The following is a 21,973-nucleotide window of genomic DNA, read 5'->3' as shown; positions in this document are numbered from 1 at the left end:
GTATGGAGATTCTTTGGAAATCTGGGAATGGAACCACCACTTGACCCAGCTATCCCTCTCCTCAATCTATACCCAAAAGACTTAAAAACAGCATACTACAGGGGCACAGCCACATCAATGTTTATAGCAGCACAATTCACAATAGCTAAACTGTGGAACCAACACAGATGCCCTTCAGTGGATGAATGGATAAAAAAAGTGTGGCATATAGACACAATGGAATTTTACTCAGCAATAAAAGAGAATAAAATCATGGCATTTCAGGTAAATGGTTAGCATTGGAGAAGATAATGCTAAGTAAAGTTAGCCAATCCCCAAAAAACAAATGCCTAATATTTTCTCTGATATAAGGAGGCTGACTCATGGTGGGGCAAGGAGGGGGAGCATGGGGGGAATAGATAAATTCTAGATAGAGCAGAGGGATGGGAGGGAAAGGGAGGAGGCAGGGGATTAACAAGGATGGTGGAATGGATAGTTATCATTATCCAAAGTACATGCATGAAGACACGAATTGGTGTCAACATACTTTATATACAACCAGAGATATGAAAAATTGTGCTGTATACATGTAATAAGAATTGTAATGTATTGCACTGTCATTTATTTTTTAATCAATAAAAATTCATTATCTTAAATTATACAATTCATTATTTTTAGTATATTAACAAGTTGTGCAACCATCACCACTATAAATTCCATTTCATCCAAAAATATACTGTGCACACATTACCGTTGTTTCTCTTCCATACTTCTCCAGACCTGTGGCAAATACTAATCTTTTCTTTTAAGTCTTCAGCTACTTCATTTAAATGGAATTATATAATAAATGGTCCTTTGTGCTTGTCTTCTTTCACTGAACATTTTTTAAGGCTCGTCTTTGCAGTAGTTTTACCGATAATTTTATTCTTTTTTGTTTGCCTAAATCAATTTATTACCATGATTCTGGGAAAATGGTAATATTCTAACTATATTATTATTTTTATTATCAATATTTTTATTGTCTTCTGTGAGGAAATTCTTCAAGAAAACTGTACCAGTGAAGTTCATTTTAATAGCTAGGATTCCCTTGCTCTCAAGTGGTTTCCAATCTTAGATAAAAGAGTCTAGGACGACCACCTTTCTTGAGGTTTTCCAGCTCTTTCCTCATTTCCACTTGAACAAACACCAAGCCTGTCACCCCAGAGCTCCTCCCTCTCCCCAAGGTGCCCCCTCCCCGTGGTTGCAGGAGGAGGAAGTGACGCGCCGGAAGTATCCCCGTTCCCCTTACAGTGGGGGAAGGAATCAAACTCCCAAGATGGCGGCGGCGTCGGAGGAGCGGATGGCTGAGGAAGGAGGCGGCGGCCACGGCGACGGCAGCTCCTCTTCGGCCGCCGGCTCTGCTCAGCGACAGCTCCCACCGCCTCCGCCACAGCCTCCGCAGCCGGGGTCCCAGGCACCCCCAGTGCCGGCGCTGGCTCCGGACCAGCTGCCTCAAAACAACACTCTGGTGGCGCTGCCCATCGTAGCTATCGAGAACATCCTCAGCTTTATGTCCTACGACGAAATTAGCCAGCTTCGTCTGGTGAGGCCCCTGGGGACCCGGCCGCCCTCTCCTCTGGGCTGAGTTCTGTGGAGGGGAGGCGCGGGGATTGCGTTCCCGGGGAGGGAGCCTTCCTGGAGCCCCAGCCTGTGCGAGATCCCGGAGCTCGCCCCTCCCCGTCTCGAACTGTGTCTTGGCGTCCGTCAGCGGGAGTGGGCTCGTTCCTGATTGCGCCGTGGCTGCGGGATCGGGGGCTACTTCCCGAGAGAACTTGGCCCCTAGTCGGGAAGCGGGACCGCGGGTGAAGTGGAGTTGGGCTTTCCACGTATCTGGCCGGAGCGTGGACCCCCCCAGGGGTCTTGTTTCCTGTCTCTTATATACCGCCTCCCAACCCCTGGCCCGAGTTGGCAGGCAAAACTCAAAAGTGGGCTGATCCCAGCCAGACTTGGTTTGTCTTGCAAGAATAACGAAGGTATTGTTCCCCCCAATCACTCAAAGATGAAGATGAAGTAGGGGTCGTCGATTCTCCCCAAACCCCGGTAGAGATAGTGAAAAATTGGAACGTGTTTTCGTGGCTTTAACCCAAACGTCCTGCTTGACCACTAAAGTAGAGCCCTGGGAAATGACCATTCTGGCCCCTCCTCACCCTGACACTTCCCCTCCGAAGTGAAGTAACTTGCCCTTTGACAGCCCCCCCCCCACTCTTTTGCAATTCATTTTTAAACTGGTGCTTTAAGTCCACCCTCCAGCTTTAGGAGAGGTTTATTTATACTTTAAAATCACAGTTGTTCTGTCCAGGATATTTTAAAACAAAAAATTTGCCATTGGAATTTTATTTCACCCCAGTGACTTGACTGAAGATTTGATGAATGTCTTAGTTCAGTCAGATATTTTGCTTCCTTTCAGCGAATTTATCTTTAAGTGGTCAGGAAATTGAAGGAGGTGGACATTTTGAAGTGATTGCAAGCCGATTCTGTGTAGAAGCTATATCTGCTTGGGATTGTTTTTAAGAGGACAAAGACATTTTGTAAATGTGTTGTGTATAAGCATTTCTTATTAATCAATATGCCATATTTTAGGCTTAGGCCTCCAGTCTGAATTGGTTATAATCGCATTTTTCAAAGGAAATAATATTTTTAAAAGAAAGCTTGTAAATATTCACACTGATGGCCAATTTTTTCGTAGTCAACACAGCAGTTCAATCATGCCAGTCTGCAGGATGGAAAATTTCTTCAGTTGAAAATAGATATTTCAAAATTTATTGTCCCTGATTTTCAAAACATTTCATCCTAGAATTTTGTTTAGAATCTTAAATATTTCTTCAGATTTTTACAGACTGGTGTTTGATCCAAATTTACACTGTATGCACATGGTGTCTGGAAATTGAACAGAACATTTGATTGAATTGAGCTATTCAGCCAGACAATGGCTCTGTGAAGCTTGAAGTGTTCACAGTTGTGTTTCATTATAAATGTAGAGGAAAACTGTGGGTTTTGTTAGCTTATTTGTTAGTCATTTTACTGTTTTAAAGTTAGAACATTCTTAAGGGGGGAGGGACAGCCCATCTTAGAGAACAAGAGTTGAACACATTCCACAGTTTATTAATCAGTAATAATCTCTTTCAAGTGATATATTCAGCTGCATGCTTAATTTTTTAAGCAGTTCTCGTTTTTTTGGTCTTTTAAGGTTACAAATTTATCATTTCAGACATTTTCTGAAGAGTCCCTTTAGTACCAACTCCCACTCCCACCTCCAGGAAAAGATTTTGTAGCCAGTTTTACATCTGCAAACAAGTTTTGTTTTTGTTTTGTAGTGAAGGTTTTTTTTCTTTCTTTCAGGTTAATGGATAGTTCTTAAATAGATTAAATGGATAGTCTTTTGTGGGAATTTAGAGGTGTCTTTGGTTTTAGAGTCCATTGGTTTGATTTCGGAAGGTATATTTCAGGTAGCATCATAAAAGAAAGATGTTCTTTCTTGCCACTAGGTGTCAGAGTTAATTTAATTATGTTTTTTAATGAAATTAAGACAGTGCCTGGTTAGGTACATTCCTTTTCAATTTAAGTGGTTATTTATATCTAAAGAATTGTTTACCAAAAAAGAAATCTTGAGACTTAAGTATTGGTACCTGCTGTATGTATTGCAAAATTTCTTTCATTTTAAGATTTTTTTTTAAGAAGAATTAAAACTGGATATGCTTGAAAGAGAATAATATTGAGAACAGAATTCATTTCTGTAAAGCCAAATGGAAAATTCATTTCCATTAGCTATTTGGTGGAATGATGAGCTAGCTTATGCGTTGTGTGGGTGTTTTGTTTTGTTTGGACTTTTTTCTTCCTTCCTACTTTACTTACTTACCTTATCCTATATGACCTCACTCATAGCCACTGTTAGCACTAACTTAGAGGACAAGTGTACAGTCCATGTGCTTATTTTCTTTGAAAGATTTCCTCTAAGTAGAAATTGCTTAGAATAATGGTTTTTTTCGATTATTTGTGCAGGTTAGTTGATAAGTCTTTGTCTCCAGTTACCATGAATAATTGAAATTTGACTCCAGTTCACTGATTTCCAAGGGACTGTCTGAATGCCTTATTAAATTGGATCTTTTTCTGCCATTGATATTGTTCCAAACATGTACCTAAAACCTGCAAATCCTGATTACACAGAAATAGTTTTATATTTAACTCTTTAAAAGTATTTAAAATTATTTGGATGAACACAGCTTTTGAAATGACAAAACACGTACTTTGTTACTCCAATAAAACAAATTTTTGCCTGTGCTACATTATTAGTGTGTCACCCAGGCCCCCTTAGTAGGTACATGAGAGACTTTGAAACAAGTACCAGAAGTCCCCTACCCTTAGAGAACAGGTCAAAGGTAACTTTGAGCCTGTAACTTTGGCTCATAAGCACAGTATTCTTAATCTGCTGAAAAATAAGTACTGGAGGCGTTTAAGAGATGTTTTAGAGAGAGGCACTATCAAAGGTATTTCCCTGTGATTCAAGTGGAACCATTAGTGGTTCAGAACACAGTTTAATGAGAATTCTTATTTATTATCTGGAATGAAATTTTCTAGTCAGCAACAAAATGTATAGAAACACACTTTGTCCTAAGACATTTTTCTAGAGTGCTCTAAGTAATCAGTCTGCTACCTATGTATAATTCTTTCACATCTTCAAATGTTAGAAGAGTTTTGTTAACCATATTTCACTGCATAATTGTTGAGCTGATTTTATGCCAAAATTTTCCCCCAAAGCAGGGTGCAACCGTTATGTGAAACTTAAAAATTGTGCCAGTATTACTTAAAAATCATTTATTACTAAACTGTCTTTGGTAAAAGATGAGGATGCATGTAATAGTTGTGAATATATGTTAAAACTGAATAGTCCAAATTGGTGCACATCATTTCTTCATGACAGTTAAGTGAACATTAGTTATTGATTTGTGACTACTAGTCAAAATATTACACTTGGGAAAATTTACTATGATTCTGTGAAGTATGGACTTACAGAATTAACTCTGTCTGAAGACTCTGTGCCACTATCATTGGTTTTATTATCTGACACAAATGCCCACCCCAGTCCTCAGTGCCACTCTTATTCGATGTGTTTATGGTTAGTGCTGCAGCACTCTAAACAAAACCACACCAGTTCCACTTTGGGAAATAAATACTGACAATGCACATGGGCTGAAGAAGACAAACGTGCATCCATATAACACTGGTGAATGCACTGCTGCTCTGTTTACCTTTTAAGTGGCATGAGGAACAGTATTATACCATGCTATAATTATGTGTTGAAAAGTTATAAGCCAATTTTTGGACTGAAAAAAAACAGGCTGTTATGCAGTGGCAACCATTTATGCAGGGTAGAGTAGGTCGGTTGGTAGAAAACATGAAGGAAAATGGGGGAAATTACTTCTTTTAAAACAGGAAGGTTTTGTTGTTGTTTTTTGGTACTGGGCATTAAACTCAGAGGAACTCCACCACTGAGCCACATCCCCAGCCCTATTTTGTATTTTATGTAGAGACAGGGTCTCACTGAGGCTGGTTTTGAACTGATAGTCCTGCCTCAGCCTCCTGAGTGGCTGGTATTACAGGCTTGCACCGCCACACCCGGCTAAAGCAAAAAAAAGTTTTGGTTTAAAGTATAGCACTCTCTGCCTTGTATTGCTCAATGTATACCAAGAGTTCTCAAGTTTTTCTTTCATTCAAGCATTATAATTATACATAGTATTTGGGTTTCTTTTTGACAAAATTATACATATAAGGAATTTGCTTTCAGTTCCCATTTCCTCTCCCTTTTCTCCCTTTCTCCATTCCCCTTTTCTCCCTCCTCTACTTAACTGAGCTTCCCTTCACTCCTTTGTTTATTTTTGATTGGTACTTTTTACGTATACATAAACGAGTATTCCCTTTGGTACATTTTTATATCTATAAAACATAATTCTGGGTCTGGGGCTATAGCTCAGTGGCAGAGCACTTGCCTAGCATGTGTGAGGCTCTGGGTTCAATCTTCAGCACCACATAAAAGTAAACATATAAAATAAACATATAAAATGAAGTTGTCCATGCACAACTACAAAAAAATTAAAAAACATAATTCTGTTGTAGATTCATTCCATATTTCTCTCCCCTCCAACCTCGTGCCCTCTTATTCTCCTGCTCTACCAATCTCCTCCCCGGCTGCCTTCTTTCCCTTATTTTGCTTTAGCTTCCACATATGAGAAAAAACATTTGACTGTTGATTTTCCGAGCCTTGCTTATTTCACTTAGCATGATTTTCTCCCCTGTACAGTCTAAAAAGTTATTGAAAGTCCTAAGAATTTACCTTAAAAAATTCTAGAAAACACAAAAATGCCAACATATGCCATTAGCTGCCAGAACAGTAATATCATCATTGTCTTATTGCCTTTAGAAAATGATGCTTGGATACTTGTTAGAAAATAAGTAAAAAGTCAAATAACTTCTTAGCATTATGAGAATAGTTTGGTCTTACAGATTTACAGAAAGTATCCTTTGAATCCCTGGAGTCCCCATACCACACCTTAAGAACCATTGCTCTGTACTGTGTTCTATAGAGAATACACTCTGTTGGCAAATTTTTATAGAGTTTTTTCCCTCTCACATCTCTTCCTCAGGCTTTTAATCTTCTTAACTGGTACTTAAGAGTAGATAAGAAATTATAATCGATTGGGGACAGTTTATTCTTTCTGCTAATTTTCTTAAAATAAAGGGGCTCAATCAGTAAATCTGTCAGCAGTGTAATCATGGAGACATAATGTATACCCTTCCTTGAGCATATTTACAAAGCACCAGAATAACAGATGTAAAGATAGTAAATACACGAATGTTCGGTTAACCAGGAGACTTTCTCAAGATAATGAGTTCTTAATCAGTAAAAATGGAAGAAAATTCCCAGCAGAAAAAAGTGACATATAATGATGAAATTGGAGAAGAGTGATAAAAGGATTGATGAGCTTAAATTTGAAGTATATTAAATATTCTGGATTATTGGTCAGTCTTCCCTCAGCCTTGAACTTTTTTATTTCACAAACCAGTCAAATGTAAGAAACCAGGCTGAGATAGCGTTTATAGGGGGAGCAAAAAGGATATTTAAAAAAATTTTTTTTGTCTTTTAATATCATCATTATTTCATAAGAGTGACTAGATATATCTGCATACACTGTGCTATAATTTAGATCTGGAATGTCCTTTCGAATGCCTAGATATTAAAGATTTGGTCCCAAGCTTGTTACTCTTGAGAGGTGATGGAAATGTTTTTAAGTGGGGCCTAGTGGGAGGTCTAAGTCATTCATGTGTGTCCTGGAAGAGGACTATTGAACTCCAGTTTATTTCTCTCTCCCATACTTCCTGCCACAAAGTGAACAGTTTTGCTCTGACACACACTCCTATCATGACCTACTATTCTCTGCCCTTCAGTTGCCTAAAAGCAATGTCAGCCCAGTCATGGACTGGAACCTCCAAAACTGTGAGCCAAAATAAACCTTTCCATTTGTAAGCTGTTTATCTCAGGTGTTTGTTGCAGTAACAGAAAGTGTACACACCCTGATAAGTTCCATGTGATACAGATTCTTAAAATATTAAAAAAGGTACTGTATTAAAAGAGTGATCTGTGCATGTAAATCCAATTTCGTGATTTGGAGACTAGAAGCAAAGAGAACATTTAGTAGAGGTTTCTCCCAACCAACTGCTTTCACCATGAAAGATTAAATGAAACAAACATGAGGTTGTTTACTTTCCCCAACATCTCAGGCCTCTCGGAGCACCTACTTCTGTTTTCCTTCTCCTGTGCCTTTCAGCACCTCAAGTGTTCATACTCAGCAAAGCCTTCCATGATTCTTTTTCTACCTGAAACAGAATTGAACCCAGGCCCTGGAACATGCCAGGCAAGTACTCTACTGCCAAACAACATCCTGAGCTCCAGCCTTGTGTGATTCTTATCTGAACTTAGCCAAAATGTCTTTAAGTTCCCTTTACATCATTATTATAATTTTGGAATTATTTTTGGAAGAGCTTATTTTCCGTGAGGTATAAGCTCCGTGGGGGTGAGAACATACCTCTTTTCATCGTGAATCTGAAGGCCTTAGACAGTCTGTGATTCGATATAAGCACTTTATATCTGTTGAATAAGTAAAAGTCCTTTGAATATAAAAGTCCTTTAAATAAAATTATAATAGTGTTAAAAATTGCTGCTTAATACCTCCAATAGAGATTAGAAGTTCTTTTAAATTTTTTAGTGCACCTAAGATCTTTAACAGATTATAAGGCCATTTTAAGAAAATGGGTGACTCAATTCTTACGAGAATAAAAATTGATAGGGTAATCTGCAGTGAGTATATAATGAGCAGATAGCCATTTATAATAGTGCATCAGATCTTCTTCATTTTAATCAACACTCAAGTCTTTATATTAATGAGGAGAATAGGCTGGACATGGTGGCACACACCTGTAATCCTAGCAGTTTGGGAGGCTGAGACATGATGATCGCCAGTTCAAAGCCAGCCTTAGCAACGGAGAGGCACTAAGGAATTCAGTGTCTGAATAAAATATAAAATAGGGGTAGGGATGTGGCTCAGTGGCTGATTGACCATGAGTTCAATACCCAGCCACCCCCCAGAAAAAGAAAGAATAATAACAGATAATAAAAAACAATAATCAGAATAGGTGTTCTCTTTATGGAGTCATTATAGGAATTATGGGAACAGACTTCTTAATTGTTTTTCTCAGGCCAGTGTTAAAATGAATTTATATTTTCTTTCCAAGTGAATAATCTAGGTGAGATACCTAGAAAATGTAAAATTTGTTGTAATTCTACCTGTAGCATTTGAGGATTACATATATATATGTGTGTGTGTGATATATACATACCCACAATATAGTAACAAAATAATCTTAGGAAATCATGCAAGGTAGGTGGAATTTTTTTTATAAAAGATTACAGTATTATGCAAGAGGTGGCAAGTTGTAGCCATATTTAAGTGAGGGAAAATAAGATGAGTTCATAGTAAGAGGAAATAGAACAAAAGAAGATCCAGAATGGTTGTGATTCATTCATTATTCATTTCTAAATGATTTTTTCAGTTGTCATTAACTTTTGGCACATTTGCTTTCTTTCACTTGTATTCATTCTTTCTCTAAATATGTACATGCACACATGTACACATACATAGCAGACAAGGATATGTGTATCTCACATATACATTTATTAAATCATTTGAGATATGCAAATATAATTATATGTTCCCCCTAAATATCTTTCTTCCATAATCACAATATCATCACTTTCAAGAAATTTAACATTGCACATTATATTCAAATTTCTCAATTACCACCAAAATGTCCTTTATAGCTCTTGTGGGAGGTGGTATATTTTGAATCTAATAAAGGAAGGATTCAACTCTAGTCTAGAACACTCCCCACCTCCCTCCCTCCCTCTCCCCCCACCCCTCACTCACACTCTTTTTCATTCTTTCTTGGCATTGACATATTTGAAGAGTCTAGCCTACCACTTGGCTTGTGTAAAATGTTGAGAACTGTAGGGCACCAAATGAATATCTTTTTTAAAAATTGGGTTACATTACACTATATTCCTCTAAGATATAAATAGTTTTATATTTTAACTTTTTTTTTTTTTTTTTTGGTCTTCCTTTTAGGAACTGGGGATTGAACCCAGGACTTTCACACATATGAGGCACATACTTTGCCACTGAACTACATTCCAGCCCACATTTTGGTATTTTTGAAATAGGAATGTATCTTGATTCACTTTTGTATATATTATTGTAGCATTATTTCTTGGATTCCCCCCCCCCCAAGACCTTTGATTAAATTGATCATATGTCTTTGTCCCCATAGTATCTTAAAATTAAAGAAGTCCAGCATACTGTTTTTCATGTCAACTAAGTTATGTGAGAAAAAAATGATATGAATTATGATTATAAGACATATATTGTAAGTCTCAGTGTCAGCTGTTTAAAAACATTCAACTTTAACTCAGTTATCATTAGATATTAAAAGAAAACAGCATGTCTTGCATTAGTAACAAGGGCCATTTTGGCATAGTAAATCTAAAAAAGATTTCTAAGCAAATACAAGAAATATTTGTCTTACTGAACACTTAAATGAGAAAGTGAAAAAAGGATAAACATGGCATTTTAAGTCCTGAATTAACAAACTAAGAAAAACTGCATCTATTATTCAGCATGTAGCAAGAACTTATCTAAATATCAGTATCAAACCAGTAATTTTTCCTATTAATTCCCTTTGGGGGTATATTTTTTTAGTGTTTTATAGTTTATATTTTTCCTAATCTTTAAGTGCCCTGATATTTTGGGGGAGAGGGCTTTTTTGTACTTAAAAATTTTTAATGAAGCCAGGCATGGTGGCATATGCCTGTAATCCCAGTGGCTCAGGAGGCTGAGGCAGAAGGATTTCAAGTTCAAAGCCAGCCTCAGCAACTTAATGAGGCTCCATGCAACTTAGGGAGACTCTGTCTCAAAAAAATAAAATAAAATAGGCTGGGGATGTGGCTGAGTGGTGAAGCACCCTGGGTTCAATACCTGGTACTAAAAAAAAAAAAAAAAAAAAAATTGTTTGTAGTGACATTAAAGCTTTTTCTTTTCATAAAGTATATTAATTTTAAGAGCATATTATTGATGTGAACGCCTATATTGCATTGAGTTTGCCATCTCAAGACTATAAACATCTTGTTAATTAACATATATACATCTGTTATCTTTGCTATTCCTGTGGTTTTGCAACTATCATACTGTGTAAATTGATTATAGCTTTTTAAATAAAAAGACAAGGGTAACAGTGAAGGCTGTTCCCTATAACATCATTTACATTTTTTTTTAATGGTCAACCATTTTTTTTTTAACTGATACGTAAGTATCATATAGATTTATTTATTTATTTGTTTGGTACTGAGGCTTGAACTCAGGGGCACTCCACCACTAAGCCACATCCCAGCCCTGTTTTGTATTTTATTTAGAGAAGGTCTCACTGACTTGACTAGTGTCTTGCTTTTGCTGAGGCTGGTTTTGAACTTGTGATCCTTCTACCTTAGCCTGCTGAGCCGCTGGAATTACAGGCCTGAGCCACCGTGCCCAGCAATCCATACAGATTTTTGAGGTGCCATTTGATGTTTCCACATATAACACATTATTTAATGTTCTAATCCTGGTAAACATCTATCTCTTCAAACCTTTATCATTTCTTTATAGTGAATACCGCATTTAAAATCCTTTTATTTATCTTTTTTAAAATATAAGCTACTTTATCCTTATCTGTAGTTACTATTCTGGGCAATAGCATAGCAGAACTTCTTAGTCCTATTTAATTGTAACTTAGTACCCATTGATCACCCTCTCCCCATCCCTCCCAGCCTCTGCTAAGCTCCATTCTCCTTTCAGTGTCTATGAGCCCTGATGATTTTTCTACTTGGTCATCATCTGCATTATCTTCTGGGGTCTTATTTTACTGTCATATTGCTAGGATTTTTAAAATTTATTACACAATATTTCTTTCTTTTAGCCTTAGAAAATTATTAACATAACAACATAACCTTAACCAATAAAAAAAAAAAAAAAACATAACCTTAAATTTGGAGCTATACTTTTTTGGGGGGGGGGCAGGGGATACCAGGGATTGAACTCAGGGACACTCAACCACTGAGCCACATCCCCAGCCCTATTTTGTATTTTGAGACAGGGTCTCACTGAGTTGCTTAGCACTTTACAGTTGCTGAGGCTGGTTTTGAATTGGTGAACTTCCTGCCTCAGCCTTCTGACCCAGGGGGATTACAGGCATGCACCACTGCACCCAGCTGGAGCTATACTTTAAATGAGACAAATTTTTTGTTGTTGTTTGGGGTTTTTTTGTTTGTTTGTTTGTTGTGTGTGTGTGTGTTGCTAGGGATTGAACCCAGGGCCTCAGGCTTTTGCACTCTCTGGATTGAGACATAGCCCCATCCCTAAATGAGATACTTTTACTTGCAAGTTAGTGTACACTTCCAACAGTGATCATTAAATTCCTGGCCTTGGGGAAATTCTGTGTATTTCTGTTTTCCAGTGGTCACTTTGTTTCTTTTCGAATTCTAAACAAAAGATGTATGCACGTTCTTTCCAGTTCTTGCGTTCTTTCCAGTTCTTGTGCTGACAATCAATGTTTACAGAACATGAAAGGAGGACAGTGTTGACTAATGTTTCACATATATTTACTTTGTCTTTTGTAGTGATATTTTAATTTCTTTGTGAACTCTTTTCTTTTTTTCTTCAACCAGCTTCAAACTACAAATGCCAGGTGAAGTTTCATTTGTAGGCATTTACTTTTTTTAATACAATTATTATAATTATTTTTTAGTAGTACTTGGACACACTATCTTTATTTTATTTATTTTTATGTCGTGCTGAGGATCAAACCCAGGGCCTCACACATGCTAGGCGGGCGCTCTACCACTGAGCCACAATCCCAGCCCTGGCATTTACTTTTTTATCTTTGACTTCTTCTCTTGGAGTTTATCTACATTGACTTCAGCTATCTCCAGAGAAATTTCCAGAACCATATCTTTAGTCCTAATATTCCAGGGCTTACAGAAAATAACTAACTAACTATCCTAGTATGAGATCTTTCAAAAATGAGTGATCTTTTCTTTTTTCAAGTGATTTCTTATTATCTTGATCTCCCTGCTCAAAACACAGAAAATTCTATTCTCATTTTTGTCCAAACTAGTCAACACTAATATCCAGTTGAATTTCAAGATGACTAGTGAAAGACCAGTAAGCCCTAGCACTAGCTAGATTCAGTGCAGCAAAATTCAAAATAATTTCAGCAATACCTTGAAAAAAATTTTAATAGTAATTGACCTTTGTTGTTTTTCTCTGTTGTTTTCACTGCTGAGAAACTATTTCATCTCTGACGTTAACTGCATTGTGAATGTAATTGTAACGTCTGTGGAGACTACAAGGTTATGTTAGAGGATACATAACAGGTCTTTCTTTTTAATAACTCTTTCCATCTTATGATGTAAAACATCAAGTAGTTTTGACAACAAAAATTAGTTTTTGCAGTCCCCAACTTTTACTTTCCGTAGGTACCACTTTCAAGTTCTTTGGCTGATCTTCTATTGATTTTCTACTATGAAAGAAGAGAGGTTAGGTATCCCATATTTTACACCGAAAAACACACTGCCATTTCCTTCCTCCAATAATATAGTAAAAGTTTATTTTCTGCTGGGCACAGTGGCACATGCCTGTGATCCCAGCAGCTCAGGAGACCAAAGCAGGAGGAATGCAAGTTTAAAGCCACCTAAGCAACTTAAATGAGACCCTGTCTCAAAATAAATTTTTAAAGGGGCTGGGGATGTGGCCATTGGATTCATTCCCTAGTAACAAAGTATTTTCTTCTCACATAAAACATGGTACTAGTGTCTGTGACAATGTAGGTATTCAGGATTAGGATACTGATTGTCAAAGTATGGTCCAGGGAACCAACAACGATTCCTAGGATCTTTCTAGGGGTCCATAAAATCTAAAATATTTTTGTTAAACAATATTAAGATATTGTGTTTTTGACTCATTATTTCACAGCTATAGAGTGGCAGTTTTCCAATAGTTGTGTGAAATGGAATGATGTCTATATACTGACAGTAAATAAAACGTGTGCTTATGTGTTCTTATATTTTTTAAAAGGTTTCTAAGTTCTCAACTTTTCAAAAATGTAATATAATGTCACTATATTTTGTTTTGGAAGTAAGAGTTATTTTTTATTAAAAACTGTTAAATGTTAACTTGTTTGCTGGATTTTTTTTTTCAGTGACACTGAACAAATACTGATAACTGGTTTAATTTAATTAGAAATAGATTCTACCACATTTTAAAATAACGTTCGTTAGAAATTACTCTGGGTACTTACATTTTAATTTATTATGAGGTGAAAAGAACTGTTTTCCTTAATACTTTTCACATGGCATGCTGTGGTATAGGAACTATCTAGTTTTAATATTAGAATAGTAAGGCCTTCATGAACTTCATCCCAGTTTGCAAGAATGATTTTTCTTCCTATATTTTCGGGAGGAAACAAGTAGATTGCTTCGTCAGCATTTCATTTCAACAAATATTTTTCAAGCATTTGTGCTTAGATACTATGAGAAAGATAGAAGCATAAGATAAATTGTGTGTAATTGACCTGGCCGTGTCAGAAATTTATTTCAGTGTCTTAAGTACCCATCCCTATCCAGTGATCAACATTCAGGTTGATGACTGAATTGCTGCAGAATTCTCCGCAATCAAAAACCAAACAGATATTATATATTAGGTTTAATTAAGATACAAAAGATAGGAGCTGGGGTTAGATATTGTGTCCAATTAAGGAATAAATATTTTTTTAAAAAGATACAAAAGATGCTAGGATATCTCAGAAATATAACAAATATGCGGGGAAACGTTTTTTAATTAGCGTTAACCAAATGATTTAGCATGTATTATTCTAATGATACGCCTATAACTAAAAATACTGTTCACAGTGTATTGATGGCTGTCTCAGGTGCTCAAATGATAGCTGACATGCACAAAATACATACAGATTGGGTTTCAGATGAGCTGTTTTGACTTCTGATCTTTTGCTTTTGCTTAAAAAAACACCATGTTCCTTGAGAGTTCGAAATAGTTCTTTCTCCTACACTTGAAGATATTTTGGAGGATATAGCAGAAATTAGTCTAAAGGCTTCGACCCCTTATTCTCTATAGTTAAATTAAATTACTAGAAGAAATAAAAATTCTCATTTGCTTATAATTGTTATAAATTTTGTGAGAGGTTTGACTGAAGTTTGAATGTACATTTTTGGCTAACGGAAATTTTCTTGTTTCATGCTATTAAAAATCTTCAAATACATTGTTTTACTGATCTTAATAACTAGTCTCTGAGAACATTCAGTTGACACTTAAATGATATTCATTTGCCCATAATGTAATATTAGTAATGAGATGCCATAGAAATCACGTAGATTAAGGGATTTACCCACTGCCACTAATAAGAGATTCAGACACCAATTGGTGAACAAGTAGAGAGAACTTTTGGTCATCAGTTAATTGTCTATTAATAATTTAGTTATTAATTTTGTTTTTATTCTGCCTCCCCTGTCCTCATAGGTTTGTAAAAGAATGGACTTGGTCTGCCAGAGAATGTTGAATCAGGGATTTCTGAAAGTGGAAAGGTACCATAATCTATGTCAGAAACAAGTTAAAGCACAACTTCCAAGGTATGATATGGCAAACAATGGAATTAATTTATAGTTGGGGGTATTTTTGTTTCTTGTTTCAGAGGCTTTTGTTTGTTTTTATTTTTGTAAGGATAGTCTTTATTTGTTTATTTATTTAGAGACAGGATCTTGATGTACTGCTTGGGCTGGCCTTGAACTTGCAATCCTCTTGGATTATAAGCATGCATCACTGTAGCTGGCTAGACTTTTAGTGTTAAATAGTTTTCAACTTTTTCCTAGCAAAGAACTCACAGGTACATTAAGTGGGCAACTTTGGTTATATAGTGGTGAGCCCAGCTGCCTTTCAGAATCATAAGTGATTTTTACTGTCACTCTCCACTCTCACCATTTTTGTTCAGCATTTTATTAGATTTTATAGTCAGGGAAATAAACAAGAAAATGAAATAAAAGTCATCCAACTATGCAAAGATGACAAGTTCTCATATACAAGGATTACACTGTTGTATAATTAGAGGTAATTAACAAGTTCAGCAAGGATGTGGGTATAAGATTAATATACAAAAATCAATTGTTATTTCTGTACAATGAACCATCAAAAATGAAGTGAAAAAGACAATTCAATTTATAGTAGCATTAATAAGAATAAAATACTTAGTAGTAAATATCATAAAAGAAACCTGCAAAAGGCATTGTGGCACATGCCTGTAATCCCAGTTACTTAGGAGTCAGAGGCAAGAGGATCACAAGTTCAAGGCCAACCTGGACAATTTAATGAGATCATGTTTCAAAATAAAAGGCTAAGGAGGTAACCCAGAGATAGAGTACTTGCTTAACTTGAGAGTTGTATGCCAAAAACTACAAGGCATTGTTGAAAAAAAGTAAAAAAGACTTAAAGCAATAGAAGGATATTTTTAGTTCATGGATTGGAAAACTTTCATATTGTTATGGTCAGTATTTCCCAAATTGATCTATACATGCAGTGCATTCCCTATCAAAATCCCAGCTGTCTTTATTTGTAGCACACAAGAGACTGATCCTAAAATTCCTTTGGAAATAAAAGAGATTCAGAATAACCAAAATCATCTTTATGAATAAAAATATTGGAGGACTAACATTTCCTGATTTCTAAACTTACTACAAAGCAGCAGTGATCAAAACAGTATGGTACAGGTATAAGGATAGACATGTATCAATGAAATAGAATCAAGAGTCCAGAAAATAAACCCTTCTATATTGACTCAGTTGATTTTCAACAAGTATGCAAATACAACTTAATGGGGGAAAGAACAGTGTTTTCAATAATGCTGCTAGGAAAACCAGGTATCTTCATGTAAATCAATGAATTTTTTTTTTTGGATCCCTTCCTCAGACTGTATACAAAAGGACCACAGATCTAAGTGTAGATTGTCAGCTCAATACTCTAAAATCCTTAGAAGAAAACATAAATAATAAATCTTCATGAATTTGGATTGGGCAATGGTTTCTTCCACATGACAACAAAAACATAAATGGTAAAAAAATAAAGTAGGCAAGTTAACGTCAAAATTTTACAAAGTTTTGAGGCTTAAAGGATACCATCAAGAAAGTGAAAAAAAAAAAAAACCATAGAGAAAATTGTGTGAATCATGTGATAAGTGACTTGTATTTAAATTATGTGAGAAACTTTGACAACTCAAAAAACAACCAAATTCAAAGTGGACAAATAATCTCTTTCTCCAGAAAAGATATACTCATATCTGGTAAGCATATGAAAGATGGAAGATGTTCAGTATCAATTGTTATAAGAGAAATGTGAATAAAACCATTACAAGGGGCTGGGGATACATCTCAGTTGGTTGAGTGTTTGCCTTGCATGCACAAGGCCCTGGGTTCAATCCCCAGCACCACCAAAAAAAAAAAAAAAAAAAAAAATTATTAGGAGATAACACTTTCCATCTTCTTGGGTGGTGAAATAAGAAACCAAAAATGTTGAGTGAAATGTGGACATATTGGAGCCTTCTTTTATTACCATTGAAATATAAGACAGTACAGCCACTTTTAAAAACAGTTTGGCTGTTTTTAAAAAGTTAAATAGACTTACCATATGACCCAGCAATTTTACTCCTAAAGAGAAACTAAAACGTGTTCACACAAAATCTTATGGGTGGGAGTAGGGGATGTAACTTAGCAGTAAAGTACTTATCTAACATACATGAGGCCCTGCCTCAGTCCCCAGCATGGCTAAAGTATCAAAAACTTGTGTATAAATGTTATTGGCAGCATTATTTATAATAACCAAAAAGTAGAAACAACCCAATTATACATTAGCTAATAACTAAATACAGTGATGATATATGATTGAATGTTCAGCAATAAACAGGTACATGCTGGAATATGAATAAACCATGAGAACTATGTTAATGAAAGAAACCAGACCCAAAAACACATACTGTGATTCCTTTTATTACAAACATGTTCAGAATAAACAAATGTATAGAAATAGAAAATAGATTAGTAGTTGGCAGAATGAAGAGTGTTAATGGTTACATGTTCTTCATCTGTGTCCTTCATCTATGATTAAAATGTTCTGTAATTAGGTGGTGATAATTGTACAACGCTGAATATATTAAACACTAAATTGTACACTTTAAAATAGTGAAGTTTGGGCTGGGGATGTGGCTCAAGCGGTAGCGCGCTCGCCTGGCATGCGCGAGGCCCGGGTTCGAGCCTCAGCACCACATACCAACAAAGATGTTGTGTCCGCCGAGAACTAAAAAATAAATATTAAAAAATTCTCTCTCTCTCTCTCACTCTTTCTCCTCTCTCACTCTCTCTTTAAAAAAAAAAAAATAAAAATAAATAAAAAAATAAAATAGTGAAGTTTATTTGTGTTAATTCCTTCTGAACAAAATTGTTGAAAAGTTTGAAGGAAGTAAATTTCATTCTTAATTTTTGGTACGTGGGATTGAAACAGGAACCTTGCACATGCCAGGCAAGTGCTCTACTGATAAGCTGTCCCCGGCTCAGGAAGTAAATTTTATGAGCAAAAATATGTAGTCTCTTACCTTAGGGTCCCAATATATTTCTTTCATTTACCTAATTTCTCTGATTCTCATAGCCATTAGAGTGATAATAGCCAAGAAAACAAGTCAGAGATTGAAATTAAGTAAAAAAATATATATATTTTTTGTAGTGCTATGGCTTTAACTCAGGACTTCTTGCATTCTAGGCAACTGCTCTATCACCGAACTGTATTCCCAGTCCTAATTCTTTTTTAATATGAAGTTATTTTTTCCCCAAAACATTTTGTCAGTAAGTGCTAGTCCTCAGGAAGGATTCCTGTGCATTATAATTAAATTATGATCCAAATGTAGATTTCTAAGTTGATAATGTGTCAGTATTACACCATTTTATTAAGGCATTTTAATTGTTTAACATTTTAGTTCACAGTTCTGCTTTAATTATCATTTATTTTTGTATCATTATTTTAGGAGAGAGTCAGAAAGGAGAAACCATTCTTTAGCTCGTCATGCAGACATCCTTGCTGCTGTGGAAACAAGGCTGTCACTATTAAATATGACTTTTATGAAGTATGTAGATTCCAATCTCTGCTGCTTCATCCCAGGAAAGGTAAAATACAACTGCTTATCCAAAATAGCTTGATTGTCCTGTGTAAATTTTAAATTGTTATAAACTTATTATTATAAATTATTATATATTTTAAATTATTATAAACTTATTAAAATTATTATAAGTGATTTTTGAGATGTTAGAATTGTTCTTCTGAATAAGTTTCTATGAATGTCTTTGTTGTATAGTTATCAATAAAGATATGTATGTGTGATGTTTATATTTAAAATTCCAATTATGAAATTCACAGTAGAAGCTCTGATAGTCTGTAAAAAGCTTGTTAAGTGTGAGTATGCAAGCTTGGCACAGTGACACATGCCTGTAATCTCAGTGACTCTAGAGGCTGAGGCAGGAGGACTGCAAGTTCAAAGCCAGTCTCAGCAACTTAGCAAGGCCCTGACAATTTAGTGAGACACTGTCTCAAAATAATAAAAATTTTTAAAAAGGACTAACTCAATGGTTAAGTGTTCGTGGGTTCAATTCCTGGTACCAAAAGGAAAAAAGAATTCATACTCAAGAAAAAATACTGAATTTTTACTTTCATTAAATGCCTAAGATACTACAATGCATAAGAGATGAGTTACCCTGCTTTCAAGATTTTGTAATTTGGGGGAAGTGGAGAAAGACAAGTTTGTTTTGTTTTGTTGGAGAAATGTTTTATAATGACAATCTTATAAACTTTCAGATTTGACCAGAATACATAATTGCCACATAACAACACAATCAGAGCTAAGTAATGGTCCTCTTTAGTATAGAAATAAGTATATTTTGGTATATTTACCTTTAATAAATTAATGAAAATCCCAACATACCACATGCTCCTTAATGAACTGTAAATCCAGTTGAGATATAGAAGCAGTAGAGAAGTACTTAAGTCATTTTGACACCTGGTTGATGCTTGGAAAAGATCTTAAAATGGTTGTAATATTGTATTATTGTTATTTCCATAGATAATTTATATTGGCAATACCATATATGTACTATCTTTTTTTTAATTTTCTATGACATTTATTCTGAGGGACAGTCCTACAACTTATAATTTCTTTTAAACAATGAACACATCTTCTTATAGGGTTTGGGTTTTGGTGTTTTTTTTTTTTTGTTTTAGTAGAGGGACACAATACCTCTATTTTATTTATTTACTCTTAGATAGTGCTGAGGATCGAACCCAGTACCTCACACATGCTAGACAACCCCCCAGCCCCTACTTATAATTTTATTGAAATATTCCTTGGTATATATCACTTTTCTTATATTACCTACAAATACTTTTATAGTTACTATAAGAGGATAAGAGGATAACTAACTAGAAGCTTTAGATTCTGATTTTTTTTTTTTTTTTTTTTTTTTTTTTTTGGTTCTAGAGATTGAATCCAAGAGTGCTTTACATCCCCAGCCCTTTATATGTTTTATTTTAAAGCGGGGTCTTGCTAAATTGTTGAAGCTGGCCTAGAACTTGTAATCCTCCTGCTTTAGCCTCCCAAGTTGCTGGGATTATAGGCATGTGCCACTGTGCTTGGCATAGATTCTGATTCTTATGCCAGATTTTATCTGAATCTGATTTATTAAATCCTTAACTCATAGTGTTACCTTTGAATCAGTATAGGTTGTCCCCTCCAGCTTCATAATTTTTATTACATGTCTCATTTTTAGAGTATGAACATTTAAGAAGACATTTACAGTTTTCAGAACTTCAAACAGTTCAAGTACCTGTTAAACTAACAGAGTAGAGTAATTTGTGGCCAAGTTCATGGGTCTGCAGAAATTAAAATATTTACTATTTGACTTTTACAGAAGAAGATGCCAGTCAGTAATGGGGATTTTTGCTATATAAGCAAAAGAGCCCAAGTCCATTTGAGTCCTGTTGGTTTTTTTGGGGGGGGAGGGGGGAGTGGGAATACCTGTTGGCTTCTCATTTTAAATTCTAATTCCCAAATAAAAGCAGCCACAGAGGACATCTGTAGTTTCCAAGATGCAATAGATAGATCCTACTATCCCTTTTTCATTGATAAGAAAACTAAGGCCTAGAGAAGTTGATCTGACAAAAGCTATACTTCTGTCTTTTGATTTCTCAATTTTTTTTTACTTTTATCTTCCATTTTTCCTTACTAGTACCCATTTCTTAATGAGAATTTATCCTAATTTTTTCTCCTACAAGCTCCTATCAAAAAAATAACACACTTTTTGTGTTTATTCAGATATGTGTACCATCATACTTAATTCAGCTTGAATTATTTTTGTTCCTAAAAGTACCTTCTTTATAGTTTACATTTTTCCTAAAACAACAGTATGTATACTCAGAATTTTTATTGTTTGTGTTGCTTTTTTTTTTTTTTTTTTTTTTTTTTTAATAAATGACCCAACTTCTCACAAAGTCACACCACTTAAAGGTTCCACCTCTTCCCAACAACGCCCAGCTCAGGACCAAGCCTTCAACAGATTAGCATTTGGGGGACATTCCAGATATATATTATAGCAAATATTATACAAATAATTTTCTCTCTGCCCTATATAATTTTGATTCTCTGGTGATTTATTCCTGTTATCCCTCTGAATGTGCTCCTGGATTATAATAGTTCAGGAGCTTTTATACTTTGCAAGAGAACTCATTTTGTGAATAAGATTGTGTATCCATTTTGTTAAAATTTGGATCTACTATCAGCATTTTATTTCACACGTGAATCTAGGCAGTAATAATGTAGTTTAAATTAGATTGCCAGAATTGTACCACAATTTTGAGAGTTTGCTGCTATTATCTAAGGCAAGGACCAACAAACATTTCTGGTAAATATTTTTGGCTTTATGGACCATGTGGTCTCTATTATAACCAATGGACTTGGAGAAATAACCATGGACAACATATAGTTCTAGTAAAATTTAATTTGTAAAAACTGGCACAGGCCAAATAGAAAAATATTTGGACCACACTGACATCCCATTCATCTTCTCTCAGAACTGTTATTATAAATGGTTGACTTTCTCAAATCTTAGATTATATAAATCTGACACATGGAGGTTGTACTTTTTATACTAATCTCATGTCCACAGCAGGAGTTCCCACATACTAAAAATTTGTGCTGTATGTGAGTGGTGGACAGCTAACCA

The 21,973-nt window shown here is 35.4% G+C and overlaps 1 protein-coding gene across 1 annotated transcript in view; it reads left to right on the top strand.

Annotated features, from left to right (window-relative positions):
• Positions 1-1,255: 1,255 nt before the first annotated feature.
• Positions 1,256-21,973, top strand: part of FBXO28 (F-box protein 28) — a 32,314-nt gene continuing 11,596 nt past the window's right edge. The window contains exons 1-3 of the mRNA XM_081299126.1: positions 1,256-1,561; positions 15,189-15,298; positions 18,730-18,868. Of these exons, the coding sequence (XP_081155252.1) occupies positions 1,295-1,561; positions 15,189-15,298; positions 18,730-18,868 (516 nt within the window). The 5' untranslated portion in view covers positions 1,256-1,294. The remainder of the gene's footprint in view (positions 1,562-15,188; positions 15,299-18,729; positions 18,869-21,973) is intronic.

The sequence above is a fragment of the Spermophilus citellus genome (assembly GCF_964194105.1).
Source record: "Spermophilus citellus genome assembly, chromosome: 6".
NCBI classification, from domain to species: Eukaryota; Metazoa; Chordata; class Mammalia; order Rodentia; family Sciuridae; genus Spermophilus; species Spermophilus citellus.
This window is presented reverse-complemented; position numbering and strand designations above follow the sequence as displayed.